This window comes from Ursus maritimus, unplaced genomic scaffold, assembly GCF_017311325.1.
Source record: "Ursus maritimus isolate PB19 unplaced genomic scaffold, ASM1731132v1 scaffold_3, whole genome shotgun sequence".
NCBI classification, from domain to species: domain Eukaryota; kingdom Metazoa; phylum Chordata; class Mammalia; order Carnivora; family Ursidae; genus Ursus; species Ursus maritimus.
The window spans coordinates 51,499,561-51,520,764 of record NW_024425563.1 but is presented as its reverse complement, the minus strand read 5'-3'; the positions used below and the strand labels follow the sequence as shown (position 1 = coordinate 51,520,764).

The 21,204-nt window shown below is 40.6% G+C and overlaps 1 protein-coding gene and 1 long non-coding RNA gene across 5 annotated transcripts in view; one reads left to right on the top strand and one right to left on the bottom strand.

Annotated features, from left to right (window-relative positions):
* IL6 (interleukin 6) overlaps window positions 1–1,636 on the top strand; it is a 4,349-nt gene extending 2,713 nt beyond the window's left edge. The window contains exon 5 of the mRNA XM_008686377.2: window positions 1,054–1,636. Coding sequence (XP_008684599.2) covers window positions 1,054–1,221 — 168 coding nt within the window. The 3' untranslated portion in view covers window positions 1,222–1,636. The remainder of the gene's footprint in view (window positions 1–1,053) is intronic.
* The window catches only part of LOC103658869, a 195,488-nt gene that overhangs the window by 149,889 nt on the left and 24,395 nt on the right, over window positions 1–21,204 (bottom strand). The gene's annotated exons all lie outside the window — the stretch shown is intronic.

Sequence of the window (21,204 nt, the reverse complement as noted above, 5' to 3'; positions counted from 1 at the left end):
TTTTTTTTTTTTTTTAACCTTTTGGCTCCCTTCTGCAAAAGACATCATTAACTGTATTTAAAATTATACTAAATGAGGTGGTTTTTAACACCAGCTTCTACTAGAATAGCTTAAGAAATAGGAAAACAAATCTGCAGAGCCCGAATGAAGCACACCCAATCCTGCTCAGTGATCCATAATAAAAAAGAACAGAGAGCACAAAGATGATTTTAATACTTTAATTATTGCCAAATGATACTCTTGTCATTGTGGTCATTTCAACTCTTTCCCCCTACTTTTTGCCAGAAGAGTTAGTGCAGAGAAATGGTGAAAGGCTGGAAGAGCAGGTACCAAAGGCTTTGGTCACTACCAGCTAGCCATTCAAATGCCACAGAATGGAGGCCTGAGGGCAACAGTGTGTGGATGAGCTGACCAAAGCACAATGAGAAGGTCCCTAGATAGAGAAGCAGGCTGCCACTGCCTTTCCTGGCTGTTTGCCTTAAACCAGTGCTCTCCCCCCTTTAAAATGCACACCGAACCTCCAGAGATCTTGTCACAGGGCAGAGTCTGATCAGCAGGTCTGGGGTGAGACCTGATTCACATCCCTAACAAGCTTCAGGTGCTGCCAATGCTGCAGTGCTCTAGAAGCACACTTTGGAGGTGTGAGGCCTCCCACAATTACCTAGACTCATGTCAGTGGGTCTGTGGAAAGGTGTTTCCTGTCCTCCTTATACCATTAGATCAGTGGGCCCTCAGCAGACGCCAGCTGGATGGGGCTGTGTTTCAGGCACTGTTTAGCATAAGGGGAGACAAGATACCACGGCTGCCCTCGATGCTCGTGGTCTAACAGAGATAGAGCAACGAAGGGGTGATTAGAATTCAGTTGCCATGAAAGGCCTGCACACAGGGTGGGCTCGGGTGGGCTCAGAGGAGAGGCACCTCACCCTACCAGGCAGCTGCAGGTAGTCTCCTTCAACCCGAATTTGAATGTCTTCCCACAGCCCAGAGCATCCCTCCACTGCAGAGGACCCGTTCGATATTTAAATAGTTCTTTTTGTTTTCTTTTTGCCTCAGGTAAAGAATCAGGATGAAGTGACCACCCCAGACCCCACCACAGACACCGGCCTGCAGGCTATCCTGAAGTCGCAGGACAAGTGGCTGAAGCAAACAACAATTCACCTCATCCTGCAGAACTTTGAGGATTTCCTGCAGTTCAGCCTGAGGGCAGTGCGGGTCATGTAGCCCGGGGAATCTGAGATTGCTGTAGTTCATGGGCATTCCTTTCTCTGGTCAGAAACCTGTCCACTGGGCACATAACTTATGTTGTTCTCTGTGAAGAACTAAAAGTATGAGCGTTAGGACACTATGTTAATTATTTTTAATTTATTGATATTTAAATATGTGATGTTGAGTTAATTTATATAATAGATATTTATATTTTTATGAAGTGCCACTTGAAAAAATATTTTATGTATTCATCTTGAAAAAGTTAACGTAAAATGCTATGCAGCTTGAATATCCTCGATGTTTTGGAGCCAGGTCATTTCTTGGAATGTGTAGGTTTACCTCAAATATATGGCTAACTTATGCATATTTTTAAAAGAAATATTTATATTGTATTTATATAATGTTTAAATTGTTTTTATACCAATAAACACCTTTCTAAAAAAAAAAATCAGCCAACTAAGCCTCTGTGTATCCCGTGAAGTTTTTAACATAAACAACTTTCTGTCCCCAGCACCACTATGAGTCAAAAAGAGCTACAAGCCTCCGGGGAAAGATAGAATGGAGCTCCTACTGCATGGCAGGCACGTGCTGTACACATTGCATCTATGATATTTAATCCCCGCCTTCGTACACTCTTTTATGGAGGTGGGAGAGTAAGGGATTTCCCCAAGTCACCCAGGTGGAAGGTCAGGCATAGGCCCAGATTTTAAATCCGGGTCTAATTGCCTCCGGGGTCCCTACTCTCAACCTTTAGGTCCCACTGCTTCCCAGGAAACCTTTTCAAAGATGTACAAAATTCCAACATGTTAATACAGGGAACACATTTAAAGATGTGATCAGAAGCCTTTGAAATGACATAACCACTTGTATAAGACCTAGCGATGTGCACTTCCAAACAATAACTGAAAGTTCTTCCTCCCCCACTTGGTTCCTTGAACATTACACATACCTGTCTATCATAGCACATACCACATTGCACCACGTGGCATTTCTTTCCAGTCAGCCTTCTTTCTTCAAGAAGGCAGACTCTACTATATTCATCTTTGCATCCGGAGCCCATTGCCTAGAACTTGAACGTAGGAGGCCCCAGTAAACATTTGTTAAATGAAGAAACCATATACATAGATGATCAAACATAAGACACTTCAATTTGGGGGGGACATATACTGTTGGTCAATGAATGGAGAAATTACAAATACTGTGTCTCTATCTTCATCTTCAAGAAAAATAGCAAGTTAGGAAGAAACATTCTAAGAGCTAGAGGAGGCAATGAATAGTCAATATATACATATCTACATCCATTTCCTTTCCCACCAGCAATATTCTTCGTGGTAAGAGAGGCAATCTGAGTAACCACACACGGCCCCTCTATCCCACCTCAACACTGTGCTCGGAATTTGGTAAAGATCTTTCTGCCCCAGCAATATGAAAGTTCTGTCCTCAGTCTGGTCACCATACACTTCGTCCTCCAGGGGAAGAATTCTGCTGAGCAAGAGAATGTCCACCGAAGTAAGAGCTGTGAGGAGCCCAGCAAGAAAAGAGCCACATATTCTGATTTCTAGGAACCATGCATCAATGACAATGGGTTTCCCAAAGTGGGAGCCAAATCAAAGGACAAAGAGAAATAGCAGTTGACCAATGCATCCATTCCTCAAACAAAAATGTGTTGAGCCCATATATAAGTCAGGCAATGCTGGGATGCAGAGATGAACGAGCTAGACACAGCCCCAGCCAGCCCTCACATGGCATGGAAGAGAGATATTGAACAAAGAATGCAAAGTGTGAGGAGATTTACAAAAGAGAAATGTGAGATCTACTGAGAACCTATACGGGGACGAGGGGGGCACCAATAGCAGGGAAACCTAAGCCTGGGGAGGGTACTCATGGAGTCTTAATTGAGGGAGAGGTTTGGACTGAGCTGTAGAAGATATGTAGGAGTTAGGCTAAGATGGGTGGGAAGAGCACTCCTGACAAAGGGAACATCATGTGCAAAAGGCTGAATCAACAAAGAATTGGTTAAGACAATGAGAATTACATTATGTCCAGTGCATAAAAAACAAGAAGGAGGGTAGTTGAGAGATTGGGGAGGGAGGCTGGGACCAGATCATGGACGGCATCAGAAGCAATATGTGAGGAGAAGGTATTGACACATTTTAAGTAGTAGAAGGACATATGAGATTTACATTTTAATATGATCATTCAAGTTGCAGTATGGAGAATGGATAGGAAAGGGTCTGAAAGAGGATTCTGGAAGAACATCATTAGTCCAGGGGAGAGATGACAATATCCTGAATTAGGCTGGTGTTAATGGCTAGAAAAGAGAAGATGGTGGCAGCCATCCGCAAAGGATAGCTAGGAGCTAGTTCAGTAGGATTTGGTGATTGCTGACCAAGATTCAGGAATCACAGAGGCCACCAAGGCTTTGAGAAAGGAAAGAAGTAGGGATTAGATGGAGGAGTCAGACACAAAGAATTTTGTATTTCAGAGTTTTCATTTACTCATTTATTCAAATGCTCTCTGAGCATTTGTGATGTGCCAGACTCTCTGCTAGACCCTGAGGATATAATGATGAATCAAACAGACTAGGTTTCTGTTCTCAAGAAGCTTACAGTCTAGAGAAAATAATTCAAAGAAATAACTGCCATATGCTAAGTGCTAAGAAATAACTGCTGTATGCTAAGAGACGAATTGTGTCCCCTAAAAAGATTTGTTGAGGCCTTAACCCCTAGTACCTGTAAATGTGAGCTTACTTGGAAATAAGATTTTTGCAGATGTAATCAAGATAAGATGAGGTCATTAGGGTGGGCCTTATAAGAAGAGAAGAGACACACAGGGGAGAAGTCCATGCAAAGGGAAGCAGATATTGGAGGGATGAATCTGCAAACCAAGGATTACCGAAATCAGAAGGCAGGAAAAGACAAGAAGCTCTCCTAAAGTCTTCAGAAAGAGCATGGCCCTACTCAGACCTTGATTTTTAGACATCTGGCCTCCAGAACAGCGAAAGAATAAATTCCTGTTGTTTCAAGCCACCCAGTTTGTGATAATTTGTTATAAAAGCCCTAGGAAACTAACACAGCTACCAGGGGCAGCACACAGTCAACAGGAGAGCCGAAAGTAGAGGGTTTGGGAAAGGCTTCCCAGAAGAAAATGACATTTAAGCTTTATTCACCCACATAAAGCCCAGCTCTGAAGGATGCAGGGAGGTTCATGTTCACCATTGGGGGAAAATGGACAATGGGAGATTGAAAATACAAGAAGATTCAGAGAAGTGATGAAGGTGAAACTGAAGGTAAGAGTTCAAAGCAAGAAGTGACAGGCAACAATCCATAAGAGGGAGAGCCAAGAGGAAGGCAGTGGTCCAGAGTCCACATCTAATAAAACTTCTAAGTTTCCGATGGGTTAAGAATGGAAAGGATAGGATGAACCAATCCACATGCTTGAAGAATAGACTAATATTAATAATGATAATAGAAGTGTCACTGAGCCAACTTACTGTGTGCCACGCATGGTTCAATGTATCTACTACTTCAGAGACACACACGTTAACCAAAGGAGCAGGGAGTCTAAGCAACTTGTGTAAAGTCGCGAAGTGTGTAAATTCCATAGCAGACTTTCCATTATCCTTTCAAATCTATTCTCCACTTCTCCAGAGTAACAGAGTTTGAATTGGACTTGTGGCTCCCCATCCAGGGGCTACATTTTCCATTCTCCTTTGCAGGAAGGTGTGACTATGCTGGGAAAGCACACGGCTCATTAGAAAAGCCTGCTTGTAAGCTTGGTCCTTGGCTGGCATCTGGAAACTTGACTGGTAAACACTTCCCTACATCAATCTAAAACTTTCCCTAATGGTAAGAGTGTCTAAACTGTACAAACCATATGGTTTATACTAACCACCTGCTTTCCTTCTGAGAATATGAAATTTTAATATGTGCAAAGCAGAGGATACCCCAATAAAAACTATGGGCATTGACTTGTTAATCAATTTCCCCGGTAGACACGTGTTGTCACAACTCATTGCTGGAGGAATTAAGCACAGCCTGTGTGACTCCCCTGGGAGAAGACTCTTGGAAGTCTGTGCCTGATTTCCTCCGAAATTCACCCCATGTGTCTCTTCCCTTTGCTGAGTTTGCATTACATCCTTTTGCTGTAATAAATCACAACCATGAGTATGAGTCCCGTGACTCATTCACACTGAGTCCTGTGAGCCCTCCCTAGTAAATCACTGAACCCGAGGGTAGCGCTGGGAAACCCCGACAGAGTGGCTAAGTTTTTATCAAGGAAACGTAAGTAGAATTGATGTTGTAATTTTACTTTCACTTGCCAAAAAATATATTACTTGCCCTCCATTTCTAGTGTTTCACCTTTCTGTAGATTAGAAACAAACGTTGTAGTGAATCAGCTTCAATCTTGCTGAACAGAGTAATATCCATAGCTGTAATGTCCAATGTGGTAGACAGTAACCACCAGTGTGCATTTAATTTTAATTTTAAATTCTCTAAAATTATATAAAGTTAAAAATTAAGGCCTCCAACTTCACACTATGATAATATGTGTGAAGTAGTAGATATAATGATAACTTCACATACATGCTAATGGCTATGATATTGGACAGTGCAAATTTCCATCATTGCAGACATTTCTACTGGACCGTCCTGCCTTAGAGGGTTAGTGCAGCAAAGAGATGAACGGAACCTTGATCACTAAATGACCTCACAGAGCTCAATAGACTCACCTACCTGGACCAACAATTACTGGACTGTTAAGATGATAAGGAAACATATATCTATTTTAAGCAACTATATTTTAGGATATCTTCTTACAGCAGCTTACCCTATACTCTAACGTAGCTCCTGATTTATTCTTTTTTTTTTAAGATTATATTTATTTATTTATTTATTTGACAGAGAGAGAAGCAGTGAGAGAGGGAACACAAGCAGGGGGAGTGGGAGAGGGAGAAGCAGGCTTCCTGCTGAGGAGGGAGCCCGGTGTGGGGCTCAATCCCAGGACCCTGAGCAGGAAGCCCAACATGGGGCTCGATCCCAGGACCCAGGATGATCCTGACCTGAGCTGAAGGCAGACGCTTAACGACTGAGCCACCCGGGCGCCCCTCCTGATTTATTCTTAACCAAGGATGAAAAACAGTATGAAGCAAAGTAACTGTGCAGGACAGGAGCAGATTCAGAATACCTAAGTAGCACAGCTTCCCTTGGTACCCAGGTCCTTAATCAGTTAACATGCCAGTTGGTAACATTGTCCATATGGGATAGAGTCTGGATCCCAAAAGCTCAATTCTTGCTCTATCATTGCCCTTTTGTATTACCATTCGGGAAGAACTTAGACAAACAATCTATGTACTTCCTTCTAATGTAAGCATATAGTGCTATAAATTTCCCTGTCAGTACTGCTTTAACTTTGTCCCACAAAATTTCATATGCTGTATTTCCATTTTCATTCAGTTCAGTGTATTTTTTTATTTCTCTTGAGAGTTCTTTGACCCACGGATTATTCAAAAGTGTATTGTTTAGTTTCCCAATGTTTGGAGATTTTTAAATCATCTTTGTGATACCCATTTCTAATCTGGTTACACTGTGGTCAGAGAACATACTTTATATGATTTCAATTCTTTAAAATTTGTTGAGGTTTGTTTTATGGCCCAGGATATGATCTATCTTGGCATATGTTCCATGGGTTCTTGAAAAAGAATACATATCCCGTTGCTATTAGGTGAAGTGTTTTATATGTCAATTAGCATCTGTTAGTTGAGAGCTTCTGTATCTTTGATGATTTTCTCTCTAGGTGTTCTATTGAGTGTTGAAAGGAGTATTGATGTTGCCAACTACAACTGTGAATTTGTCTATTTTTCCTTTCAGTTCTCTTAGTTTTTACTTCATATATTTCACAGTTCTGTGATATGGTTAACACATAGTTGAGATTACTAGGTTTTCCTAGTAGCTTGACCCTTTAATCATTATGTAATAACTCTCTCTGTCCTTGGTAATTTTCTTTGCTCTAAGTCTACTTTATCTGATATTAATACACCTACTTCTGTTCTCTTTTGCTTAAGATCTGCGTGGTATGTATTTTTCCATCCTTTTACTTTTAACCCACATATATCATTTGAACTATTTGAAGTGAGTTTCTCGTATAACACGTCATTGGGTCACATTTTAAAATACACAGTGTGAATCTCTGTCTTTAACTGGTATGTTTAAATCATTTATATTGAATGTAATTGTTGATATGTTAAGCCTCAAATCTGCCATTTTATTATTTTTTTTACTTTGATCTCTATTTTCTTTTTCCTGCCTTCCAGTAGGTTACTTGAGCATTTTTAGAATTCCATTTTGATTTACCTGTAGTGTTTTTGAGTGTATCTCTTTGTAGAGCTCTTCTAGTGTTTCCTCTAGGCATTTATTACATTATTTATCCATAATTGATCAGAGTCACTGGTGTCAACATTTTACCGATTTGAGTGAAACAGAAACTTTCTCCTTATACCCCTTTACTCACCTTCATTTATAATTGCCTTAATTATTTCCTCTCCATATATTGAGAACCACATTAGACATTAGTTTAACATTTTTCCTTCAATAATCCAACATAATTTAAAAAACGCTACAGGTATAAAATCTTAAAAAAGAAAATAAATTCTAGAGGGAAAATCTACTGTATTCAACCATTTCTCTTGTTTCTTTTGCTCTTTCCATGTTCTTTCTTCCTTTTTGATGTTTTAAGATTCCTTCTTTTACCATTTCTGTTTTGTTTTTTGTTTATAGGGTACATATACGAGCAACAAATTTTCTTAGCTTTCCATCATCTGAGAACGTCTTCATTTCCCCTTCATTCTTGAAGGATATTTTCACTGAATTTAACAGTTCTTTTCTTTCAGCACTTGAAAAATGTCTGTCACTCCCTTCCAGTGTTTTATGGTTTCTGATGAAAAATCTGCTTGTCATTTAAATTGTTTTGTTTTGTTTTGTTTTCCTATAGGCAATCATAGTGTGTCATTTCTTTCTGGCTGCTTTCAATAATTTTTGTCTTTAGTTTTCAGGTGGGAAAAGAAATCTAAGTCCTTCATTTGTCCTTGATTAACACAAGAGTGGAAGGTGGCCTTTGTTACTACTAGGCAGGGATGGGAGTTCAGCCATCCCACTAGGCCTTCACTGATGCCATGCTGGCTGAAGAGGGGTGCCTCATTACTACTGCCCATTTTGATACCACTAACACAGGGAGGGAAGGAGGTGGCCTCATTACCACTGAGTGTTCGGAAAAGTTCTGACTCTCCATTAAGCCCCCTCTTACATCATGCTAGTGGGGCAGAGAAGGGCCACCTCCTTACCATCCAGTGGGAGAAGAAGTCCTGGCTCTGCTTGTGATCCACTGACACCGCAAGGGCTGGGAGAGGGGAGGTGGGGAGGAGTGTTCATTACTGCCTAGCAGGGATGGAAATCCCAGATCCTTACTTAGCCTTCTCTGACACCACCCATGTGGGGGTGTTGGGATGCCTCATTACAGTCTCATGAGGGTAGAAGCCTGGGCTCCTCACTTGCTCTCAGCTAGAGAAGGTATAGTAGGACCATAGATATTTCTGTGGTATTTGACTGGAGTCTAGTGGCCATTATCTAAAAGTTTTCTGCCTTATGAGACTGTCCCTTCCCTAGTCATTTGGCTAGAAAGATCAAGCCTTTCTCAAGACATTTTTTTTTAATCTGCACCCTTTGGCATTTTATGAGTTGCTGGTTTCTTCACTATTGAGTCTGAAATATATGAGACAGAAAGAAAACCCAAGGAACTCATTATCATGTCATTCCCCAGGTCCTAAGGTCCCTAGGCAATTTGCCTCTTCTCTCTACAGAGTCTTCTTGTATTTGTTTTATACATAATATCTAGGGTTTTAGTTATACCTAGTAGGAGGAACAGGGGACAGAATGTCTATTCCATCTTCCTGGAAGCAGAATATGTGTACTAATATCAGGTACTCCCAGTTCCTAATCCAAACTCAAATTTCCAAGGCCACATCTTCATCATGATGAGTCCATGCCAGTGAGCCATCTCTCACTGATGAAAAAAGCCTTCCATTTCTTCACAGTAAAAAAAAAAATACCAAACTAAAATTAAAAATCTATAATGTACAATAGGTATTAATCATATGTTACAAGTTCCAATATAATTATTATGGATACTATTTAATATATTAAGCTGGTTTTCTTTCCATTTCTAGTAATTCCTTTTTGTCCCATGACCTTTCCCCAACTCAAACTGAAGATTAAGGCATTTACTACTTCCAAAGAGAAGAAAAGATGTGTAGAAAAGCAGATCATTTTTTTCAGTTGTCATAGCCTGATCTTTTGAGGATATGGCAAAAAAGGATGCATTACCAAATGGATTGGAGAAAATGCATGATTATATAAAATCCAGTTTTTCCTATCCTAGAGGAGAAACAGACTCCCTTAGCTGTGGAAGATAGGGAGTCAAAGATGGAAAAACAGGAGAGTTACTTGTTAATAAATATCTCTGAGAAGAGCATCCAAATGTAGTATGTGTGTCTGAAGGTCACAAATAAGAATAGCCTGGAGAGCCCTTGGGTCAGGACAGAGCAGAGATAAGGATAATGTGACTGATGAATAAAGACCAATTTATATTCAATACCTTGGGAACAGAGACAACCACCTGAGGGCAGATAGCTTGTCCCCATCCCCATCTTATGCACTAGGAAGTCTCCACACTCCTGGGACTGACTTTCAATCCTGAAGGTATACAGGCAGTAGGGGAAGCAAGGGCCTGAACTGACTGAAGAAACCTTGATCTGGTTTTGTGAAATTCTATAAAACGAGGGCTTGACATAGAACTTATGTTCAATTAAAAAAAATAATAAAAAGACAGGGCTTACATACCTGTGTTGAGAGCCTAAGATTCATGCCCACTATAAAATAATGAAATAATAAAGAAATGTTGGCAAATTACAGAAATATTCCAGTAAGAGAGTTCGGCTTTCTAGTAGAGTTGGTAGACGAAGTACATTTTAATAAATAAATTAATTTTGTTTAGTATATCCACAAATGTTTCAATTGCTAATTAAGTTCTATCCCAGTGTAATAATAATTAACTACAAAATGCCATAAAGACTAAGAGGTAGTTCTGACATCGTAACAAATCAGGTTTTAGAAATCTCCATCCTTTGAAAAAGAACCCCAAAGAAAAATGAAAATTAAGAGTTTTATAGCAAAAGTCAAATACTCTGTTTAGAAAATGGCAGTAATAACCGTCAAGGGCCCAACACATGATTCGTTTTATGCTTAAAGACGCTGATTAAATTTAATGAGGTAGTAACTGAACCACTGCAGATAAAGTGGTTACAGGAATTTTTACATTTCTCTGTGAAATGCTATAGACCAAAAAAGGAACTACAGACATACCTTGCTTTATTGCACTTCACAGACACTGAATTGTTTTACAATGAAAATTTGTGGCAACCCTGCACTGATCGAGTCTATTGGCACTATTTTTCCAACAGCATTTGCTCACTTCATGTCTCTGTGTCCTATCGACAAATGTTGTGTGTGTGTTCTGACTGCTCCAGTGCCCAGCCGTTCCCCTGTCTCTCCCTCTCCTCGAGCCTCCCTATTCCCTGAGATACAACAATATTGAAATTAGGCCAATTAATAACCCTATTATGGTCTCTTAAGTGTTCAAGTGAAAGGAAATGTTGCATGTCTCTCATGTTAAATCAAAAGCTAGAAATGATTACGCTTAGTGAGGAAGGCACGTCAAAAGCCAAGATAAGCTAAATCTAAGCCTCTTATGTCAAACTGTTAGCCAAGTTGTGAATGCAAAGGAAAAGTTCTTGAAGGAAATTAAAAGTGCTACTCCAGTGAACACGCAAGTGGTAAGAAAGTAAAGCAGCCTTGTTGCCAGTATGGAGGAAGTTTTAATGGTCTAGATGGAAGCCACAACACTCCCTCAAACCAAAGCCCAATCCAGAGCAAGGCTCTAACTCTCTTCAATTCTGTGAAGGCTGAGAGAGGTGAGGAAGCTGCAGAAGAAGAGGGTGAAGCTAGCAGAGGCTGGTTCGTGAGGTTGAAGGACAGAGGCCATCTCCAGAACATGAAAGTGCAAGGGGGAGTAGCAGGTGCTAATGTGGAAGCTGCAGCAAGTTATCTAGGAGATCCGGCTAAGTTCATCATTGAAGGTGGCTGCCCTAAACAACAGATTTTCTTTCTTTCTTTTTTTTTTTAAGATTTTATTTATTTATTTGACACAGAGAGAGAAAGCACACAAGCAGGGGGAGAGGCAGAGGGAGAGGAAGAAGCAGACTCCCTGCAGAGCAGGGAGCCTGATGTGGGGCTCAATCCCAGGACCCCAAGATCATGACCTAAGCCGAAGGCAGATGCTTAACCTGAGCCACCCAGGTGCCCCAACAGATTTTCAACACAGGTGAAACAGCATTATATTGGGAGAAGATGCCTTTCAGGACTTTCATAGCTGGAGAGGAAAAATCAATGCTTGGTCTCAAAGCTTCAAAGGACAGGCTGAGACCCTCTTGTTAGGGGCCAGGGTACCTGGTGACTTTAAGCTGAAGCCAATGCTCATTCCAAAAATTCTAGGGCCCTTAAGAATTACACTAAATACTCTGCCTGAGCTCTAAAATGGTATAACAAACCCTGGCTGACAGTACATCTGTCTATAACATAGTTTACTGAATATTTTAAGCCACTGTTGAGACCTACTGCTCAAAAAGAAACATTCCTTTCAAAATATGACTGCTCATGGAGTGCCTGGGTGGGTCAGTTGGTTGAGCAATGAACTCTTGATTTGGGCTCAGGTCATGATCTCAGGATCATGAATCTGACCCTGAGTTGGGCTCTGCTTTCAGCGGGGGGTCTGCCTGAGATTCTCTCTCCCTGTGCTCCTTGACTCCATACTCTCTCTCTCTCTTTCTCTAAAATAAATAAATAATCTTTTTTAAAAATATGACTGCTCATTGACAGTGTACCTGGTCACCCAAGAGCTCTGATGGAGATGGACAATGAGATGAATGTTGTTTTCATGCCTGCTAACAGATTCATTCTGCAGGCCATGGATCAAAAAGTATTTTTTACTTTCAAGTGTTACCACTAAAGAAAAAAATTTTGTAAGGCTGTGGCTGCCATAGATAGTGATTTCTCTGATGGGTCTCGGCAGTGTAAATTTAAAATCTTCTGGAAAGGTTGCACCACTCTAGACGCCATTGAGAACATTGTGATTCATGGGAAGAGGTTGAAATATCACCATTCACGGTGGTTTGGAAGAAGTTGATTCCAGCCCCCATTGAGGACTGTTAGGGGTTCAAGACTTCAGGAAGTAACTACAGATGTGGTGGAAATAGCAAAAGAACTAGAACCAGATGTGCAGCCTGAAGATGGGACTGAATGGCTGCAACCTTATGATCAAACTTAAATGGATGCGGAGTTGTGTCTTATGAATGAGCAAAGAAAGTGGTTTCTTCACATGGAATCTACTCCTAGTGAAGATGCTGTGAAGACTGTTGAAAGGACAACAAAGGATTTAGAATATTCCATAAACTTAGTTGATAAAGCAGCAGCAGGGTTTCTGAGGACTCACTCTTAATTTAGAAAGAACTTCTACTGAGGGTAAAATGCTCTCAAACAGCACTGCATGCCACAGAGAAATGGCTCATGAAAGGAAGAGTCCACTGATGAAGCAAACCCCATTTTTGTCTTGTCTTAAGTAATTGCCTCAGCCACCCCAACCTTTAGCAACCACCACCCGACCAGTCAGCAGCCACCAACATCCAGGCAGGACCCTCCACCAGCAAAAAGATTACAAAAAATCGCTGAAAGCTCAGATGATAGTTAGCATTTTTTAGCAAAAGATTTTTTTAATGAGGTATGTACATTGTTTTATATACTGAGAAGCCAAAAAATTCATTTAACTTGCTTTATTGACACCCTTTGTTGCAGCAGTCTGGAACCAGACCTGCAGGATCTCGGAGGCGTACCTGTATATGCACCTTTACACATGAAATGCCACATTACAATCATGTGCTCGCTTGCTTTTCCCTTCTTTTCCCAGCCAGCATTTCCCAGAGTGGGCCCTCATGAATGATGCCCAGGAATCTGCTTTTTCACAAGTTCTTAGGGGATTCTGATGATTCAAAAGATAGAAAACAAGAGAGTACTCTAAAAAGACCCTAACTCAGGCCCAATTAAACAGATCAAGGGCCACAGCCCCTGCTGTTTCTGGGAAAGCTTCCTTCCCTTCTCCCCCCTCTAACTCACCCTGTCCTAACAGCTTCTATTTCCTCACAAGTCTCTGCGGCCAAAGCAGACTTCTCAACCTGTAACATTCTAGCCAATTTTGACTTCACCTTCCTTGAAAACTACCGTTCCTGTGGAACTTCTGGGTAAAGGTGGAGTAATATATTCTATTCCACTGGCCTTTCTCAAATTTTCCTGAAAACAACAAAAATGAAAAAACGATGGGGAAAAAACCCAATACCACCAGGGAAGCAGAGAAACAAACACAGCCCCAGGCTGCAAGTACACTGCCCCAAATCTGGGGAGTTTGGATGGAGATGTCGGAGGAATGGATCTCCCACACAGTACATATTCTCCTAAAGGAATTGCCAGCATTCTGAAGGGTCTCTGGGTCAGAGCAACAGTCCTGGGGGTAAACATGGCCCACAGAAGTGAGGTATACAGTCTGTTCAGATATAATATGTGTTTCTTTCCTGAGAACAAATTCAAACACAACTGGTAATTAGGGAGGTGATAGAACACAGTGCAGAAATTGTGTGGGTTCATATATGACCTTTCCCAGTTGCTTTGCAGCCACCAGGAGCAGGATTTCTCACAATTAAAGAGAAAGACTTAATAGTATAGAAAATCCTAAACAGTATATAAAATCCAAAAATTAAAAAAAAAAAATACAAAAGGGAGGACCCAAATTCAGTTTAGTGACTGGTGTAGGGACTTCAAAGACCTCTATATTTTCTACTCCATTAAGTTTTTAAGGGAATTGAGAGTGCAGATGTCAAAACTGCAAAGGCATTTGCCCTGTGTTAAAAAGAAAAAACAAAAACAAAAAACAAACAAACAAAAAATACACAGGAGTGCCTGGGTGGCTCAGTCGGTCAAGTGTCTGCCTTTGATTCAGGTCATGATCCCAGGGTCTTGGGATCAAGTCCCACATCAGGCTTCTTGCTCAGCAGGGAGCCTGCTTCTCCCTCTGCTTGCTGCTCCCCCTGCTTGTGCTCTCTCTTTCTGTCAAATAAATAAATAAAATCTTTTTTAAAAAATCAATGAAAAGATACGTGGGTCAGATCAGATTTTTTATTTGGAGACTAATCTCTGTTAGAAGAAAAAGCTCGTAAGGACCTGAACCTCAGTTTAAAGCTGCAAGGATCTACTGAATGATGCCAGATGCAAATGCACACGGAGATTTACCTGTGCTACTGGTTTTTTGTTTTTGTTTTTAAATAGAATTGTTATGGGTTTTGTGTTGCACTGAATACAAAATCACAAAATTGTGAGTAATGTTCTCCTAACTCATCTTTCCCAGAAACCCTATTTTTAGAGTACAACTTTGCAGAACACAAGGTTTTTCAGTAATGTATAAATGGTGCTATAGCAGAAATGCCTTTAGGCCTATGAAGAGGTCTAGTTCAACTCCACTGAAAGGCAGAGAAGAAATGATAAAGCTGAAGGGAGAAACCAGGTACACTGTTGACTCCCAGCATCCTAACCAAGGGAACTGGGGCAAAGGGGATCTCCAAATACGACAGAGTGGGTGAATATTGTCTGAGAAGCTGAACACTAAGTCCCTTAGGCCTCATCCTAACTCAGGCTTCAGAATACTGGAAGCCAGGCAGGAAGAATCTTCTCTGGGGAATCTGATAAAAGTGTAAAAATGTAAAAATGCTAATTTCAGGAGCTTCCCCACAAATGGTCCACCCATCATTTTGGAAAGTTTAAGAATGACAAGCCCTGCACACACATGCTCAAAGTTTCCAATCAACTTTTTAGTTCTTAACTCTTTAACATGAGTAAACAACCAAATTAGACATCTAAGGAAATCTCTAATATAGAAGACAAAAAAAAAAAAAGCAATTTTCAGGAAACAGATGCTTTGTAGTGAAGAAAACTTCAAAAGTATCATTAATCTCCTCAGAGAGATACAAGAGGATATTGCATCCATGAAACAAGAATTGGAGGCTATAGGGGCGCCTAGGTGGCACAGTCGGTTAAGCATCTGCCTTTGGCTCAGGTCATGATCCCAGGGTCCTGGGATGGAGTCTGTATGGGGCTCTTTGATCAGCGGGGAGCCTACTTCTCCCTCTACCTGTTGCACCCCCTGCTTGTGTTCTCTTTCTCTCACGCAAATAAATAAATAAAATCATAAAAAAAAAAAAAAAGAGAGAGAGAGAGAATTGGAGGCTATAAAAAAGGAAACATTCCAAGAACAAAAAGGAGCTAAAACACACAAAAAAATTTAAAAGGCAAGCAGCCTAGGAGATACAACTTCTAAAACAAACAAATAAACAGAAATTACAGAAAGAGAGGGCAGAGAAAATGGAAAGAAGGGAATCAACAAAAATAATTCAAGGTAATTTTTCAGAATGAAAACATACAAGTCCAAATTGGAAGGGTCACACACAATTAATTTTTTTAAGATACCCTACATTTAAAAAAATTATCAAGGCATATTCTTGTGAAATTTCAGAACTGTGGGGACAAATAGAAGATTCTGCATGCTTCAGAGGGGAAAAAAAAAGTCACACTTAAAAAAAAAAACAGGTATCGGAGGCACCAGGGTGGCTCAGTCAGTTAAGCATCTGACTATTGATTTCAGCTCAGATCATGATCTCAGGGTTTTGAGATCGAGCCCTGCGGCAGGCTCTGCACTCAGCTCTTTCTCTCTCTCTCAAATAAATAAAATCTTAAAAAATAAAAAAAAAGGTATCAGACTGCTTTAGACTTCTCAACAGCAATACTAGAAGCAAGAAGACTGAAGAATAAGAAGCAATGGAGCAATGTCTTCAGCATTCCTCTAAATTCAGCCAAATAATCAAGTAGGAAAAAAGAATGAAGACATTTTTAGATACTCCAGGACTCCAAAAATTTATATCCCATGCATTCTTTTGGAAGAAACTACTGCATGTTGAGCTTCACCAAAGAAAGAGAGTAAACCAAGGAAAAGGAAGATATGGAACAGAAGAAAGAGGACAGAAATGAAGGTAATCTCAAGGTAGATTGATGAAGGAAGATCCTGGGTTAATAAATGTGCACCAGGTTTAGAGGATAGCAGTCTGGATTGAAGCAGTATCACCAAAAGAAGCCAAGTTGAGGGCTGTCATCCCACAAATACCAGCTGCCTTGTATTACCTTTTTGATCCATGACAGAATACCTAGTGAGCCTGGCTCATATTATTATCTATACTCAGCCTATCTTAACCATATGCTAATTAACTGAGTTCCTTCTTTCCTTTCCATGCCCTACAACCTGGATCAACTGAGGATATATGCAGAGTATATACTTCTATCCAAAGCATCGCAGTCTTTAACATGTATCGAATCACTGATGGAACATAGATTGCTGGGCTCCAGCCCCAGAGATGTCTATTTCATAGGTCTGTGCTAGGACCTAGGAATTTCTAACAAGTACTCACACCATACTGATGCCACTGGCCAAGGAACCATACTTTGAGAACCACTGCTTTTTACCTATCCTTGAGTGCTGGGGTGGATCATGGTGAGCTGGGAAGCAACAAACACAAAAATCCCATTCTCTCTACCCATTTTTCCTCTGGACATCCCCAGCCCACACTCCTGGCCTGCCAGATGTTTTGACTTTCCCAGGACTCCTTTGAGCCTTTGCCCAAAGACTTCTCCAGAAGGGTCTCTTGTAAATCACGGTCAAGAAATTCTATCCAGCTTATTTTCTCTCAGGAGACTTTTTTCTAACAATAGCAATATAGCTCTTTCCCTATTCAGATAGGTTTGTACTAACTAACTGTGTTTTTATGTATGCTTAGACATACATACATACATAGGTGATTTTAAAAATTGTTTTCAAGTGAGGATATAATGAACACAAAAGTCAGCAAATGGTCACCACCAGGGGAAGAATGGTGTGAGCAGGGCAGGGCACACAGAAGATTTCTAAGACACTGGAATCTTCTGTTTATATGTGAATGTTCCTTTTATTATTAGCTTGTAGAGACTAATAATCATATATCTTATTTATTCTTCTCTATGAATTATACAGTCCATAATCTCTTAAAAAGAGGAAATAACACCTTCCTCTGGAACAGTGTCTCTCAATAAAAAGGTCTGGGGGAGGGAAGACAACTGAGGGAAAATGTTCCTCTAAGATGAAGATGGTAACCAATTTGACGAGAGGATGTTGAGACAATAAACCCAAGCTGGGGTACAGACTACCACAGTTCACTACTCTACCCACTCCCTTCATTGGTGGCCAACCCATTCAAAGATGTGTAATAATCAGATATCAATCAACATAGAACTATATACACTAAAAACTACAAAAACATCAATATAGGAAAAAAGAAATGTAAGCAAAGAATTGATGAAGAACACATGTCACAAAAGGAACTACCCAAAGACTGCTGTTACTGGATAGACTAAGTAGAATTGCTGACGCTGACAGAGCTTCTTGAAAATCATTGACCAAGAGTCCAGGAATAGGGGCAGGGACTCACTTAACTTCCCCTAGCAAAGAGTGGAACAAAAATTCACCAGTGTCTTTAAAGGAAGGAGGAAAAAGAAAGCAGCTCAAAGCTGAAATACCCTGTGGTAGGTACTCTGTGGGGGCTGCCTGCCTCGCTTCTCCAGGGGCTGCCAGGGTTGTGTGAGTTGGGTGCCCAGCAGCACTGTCTGGACTCGAAGATGCTACCCTGGGCCATAGTTGACTGGTCCAAGGATAAACTCAAACAACGGCTCAAGGCAGGTCTATGAAATTCTCCAGAAATGAACTGAGACTGTAGTTTGCTGAAGCAGAGCATGCTGATAGCAAAATTCCACCAACTCCTGCTACTGAACCCTCAGTCCCTGTTCTCACCAAGTTTGCCTGGTCAGTGACTTCTTAGATGAGTGAGAGAATTCTGTGTCTATCCAACGCATTTCCTTTTTGCTTAAGCTAGCCAGAGGCTATTTTCTGTTTCTTACAACCAAATAATCTTAATTCATGCAGCCTTGTAACTATTTTCAGGAGAAGCCTCCCAGAGCTTGACTTCTGAATACTTGTGTTAATTTATTTTTTTAAAAAAATATTGTAAGCCAAACACTTGGGATTCCTGGAAACTGTATGACACATACTGTGCTCTTTGTAATGAACTCATTTTCCCCTAAAGAGAAAGCAAATCAGCCTGCACAGCTGGCCTCCTGGGTAATGTGATAACTCAGCTTGGACAACCTCACTAGAGTCTGACCACGTGAATCACTCAGAGGCACAATGGAAATGGCATGCAAACAAGTATCATTATTTATGCCATGAAAATATTCCCTGAAATTCGGTAAACCACTCAATCCAACTTGCTTGTTTTTATTAATTTTATCTTCACTATTAATATTTTCTTTTTATTATAGGAGTGGAATGGATTAAGTAAGATACAGTAGTGTTTACAATTAGCTGGTTGAATAATTTGTTTTCAGATATTATAGTCTATTGATATACTCACATAACTCACAAATGAACCATGTCAAAGTAAGAAGCCACAAATTCAATAGTTGATAGAGTAGTCCTTCGTATTTCAGCATTTGAGCAGTTTGGAAGTCTTAATCTAAGAATCATTCCTCCAAACCCTTAAGTCCCCAGTCTAGATTGACCAGTGATTCAGGGATTAGTGTATATTAAACCACACCCCATCACCCCCCACAACACACACAGAAACACATACCATACCCCCCACGCACACAAATACCTTTCTCCCTACTAGACTTCAAGGGCACTTCAAATGTAGAACAGGTTATGGATCAAACATACTGGAAAAAAAATATTTCACACACGTAAGCCACTGTTGCAGCTCACTCTTCTGTTACACCTCTCAAAATGGGTACCCTTAATAAGAGGAAACTGAAGACAATATATACTTTATCAATGATGACAGAGACGCTTCCTGAGTGCTCATTCTAAAGTCCAGCACCATGCTAAGCATTTCTCATGCTTACTTTAGTCTTTCCAATACTCTATGAGGTAAATATTACCACCTGTATGAGAAACTGAAACTTAAAGGTCAGTAACTTGCCACACAGCTTGTTAGTGGTGAAGCTGAACCTCAGGCCTAGGCCCCACAGCTAATAAGTCTCGATGCTAGAATTCTATCTGACTTTGTCCTAGTTCCAAGGTCACCTCTTTCCCTGTCATAGGATTAACTACTCCCAGGATGACTGAGAGAGAATTATAGTTGGCTTCAGAGAAAATGCCACCCTATCACTTGAAAACCCCATCTAAATCCTTTTCTTGTCTTTTAAGTTAAAAATCTTCATTCTTGATGTTAGAAAATTATAATAATGTTATTGTTCAAAAAAAAGTTAGGAAAGTCTATATTGTTATAAAAGATACAAAAATTTACATCCATGGGGGCTTCTGCCAACTTTTCCAGCTCCATGGCCTGTGTGGCCAGTAAAGCAGGATTGGCACACTCAGAACTACCATCAGGGAGCAGTTGATGGCTCTGTCACCAGCACATCCAGAGATCGATCCAGTGAACTAGCCATGTGTGAAGACCTAAATAGTATTTATTTCAGGTAGAGACACAGCTTTCACTTCATCTTAAAAATACAATTTCCTACAGTTCTCATGGTATTTTACAGAAATGTAAATGTTACATTTTATATATACAAAGAGAGAGAGACTTATTAAGTACGGCCTCCTAAACTGAAACTACATCAGCAAGGGCACTTGAAACGTGATGTTCAAAGTCACCTGGGGCACCTGGGTGGCTCGGTTGCTTAAGCAACTGCCTTCAGCTCAGGTCATGATCTCAGGGTCCTGGGACTGAGCCCCCCATCAGGCTCTCTGCTCAGTGGGAAGCCTGTTTCTCCCCCTCCCTCTGCCCCTCCTCCAGCCTGTGCACTCTCTCTCACTCTCTCTCAAATAAATAAATAAATAAATCTTCAAAAAAAAAAAAAAAAAAGTCACCTGAGGTCTGAAGCCTTGGTTCATTCCTGCTGCCCCACCTAGAAATTGGAGCATAAACCAGCAGACTGGGATAACCTACATTCCTAGTACCATTCATGCTCCAAAGCTATGCTACAACTGGCTCAGAAACTTACAAACACAGAAATGAAATATACATGTGCAGTTGGGAGGATGAGGTTGCCAATGAATGAGCTGGAAAACCTACAGGAGAAATAATTTTCAGGGGAAGATCAGGAGTCCAGTGCTGAACATGACAAATTTGATATGCCCATTAGATACCTGTGTGGCGATACTGCGGAGATAACTAGTATAAAATTATTACACTTAATAATCTGCTAACTTCATTTCCACTGTCATGAATTACTCATTCAGTTACCATTCATCTACCTGCTTTCCAGCTTCTAAAATATGATTGTTGTTTTCTCTCTCCCTGTTCTTCCTGATCTTGTGGGTCTATGATTATTTTTAAATACCTTTATGTTAGGTCTGGTGAGGTTTTAGGAGAGAGAAAATTAAATAGATGTAATAGATGTATTAAAGCTGCTATCATAACACTGAAATTCTCTTTCCTTTCTTTTTTACATGAAATAAAGTTACTTTAGGAAGAGTTAAGATGGCGGAGGAGTAGGAGACACCATTTTCAGCCGGTCCTCCGAGTCGAGCTGGATAGGTACCAGACCAGCCTAAACAACCACGGAACCAGCCTGAGACGCAGGAAGATGCATCTGGATCTCTACAAATGAACATCTCCAGCGCTGAGTATTGAGGTACGAAGCGGGGAGCCATGAAACCGTGCACAGATATCGGAAGATAAACGGAAGGGGGAGGGAGCCGCCG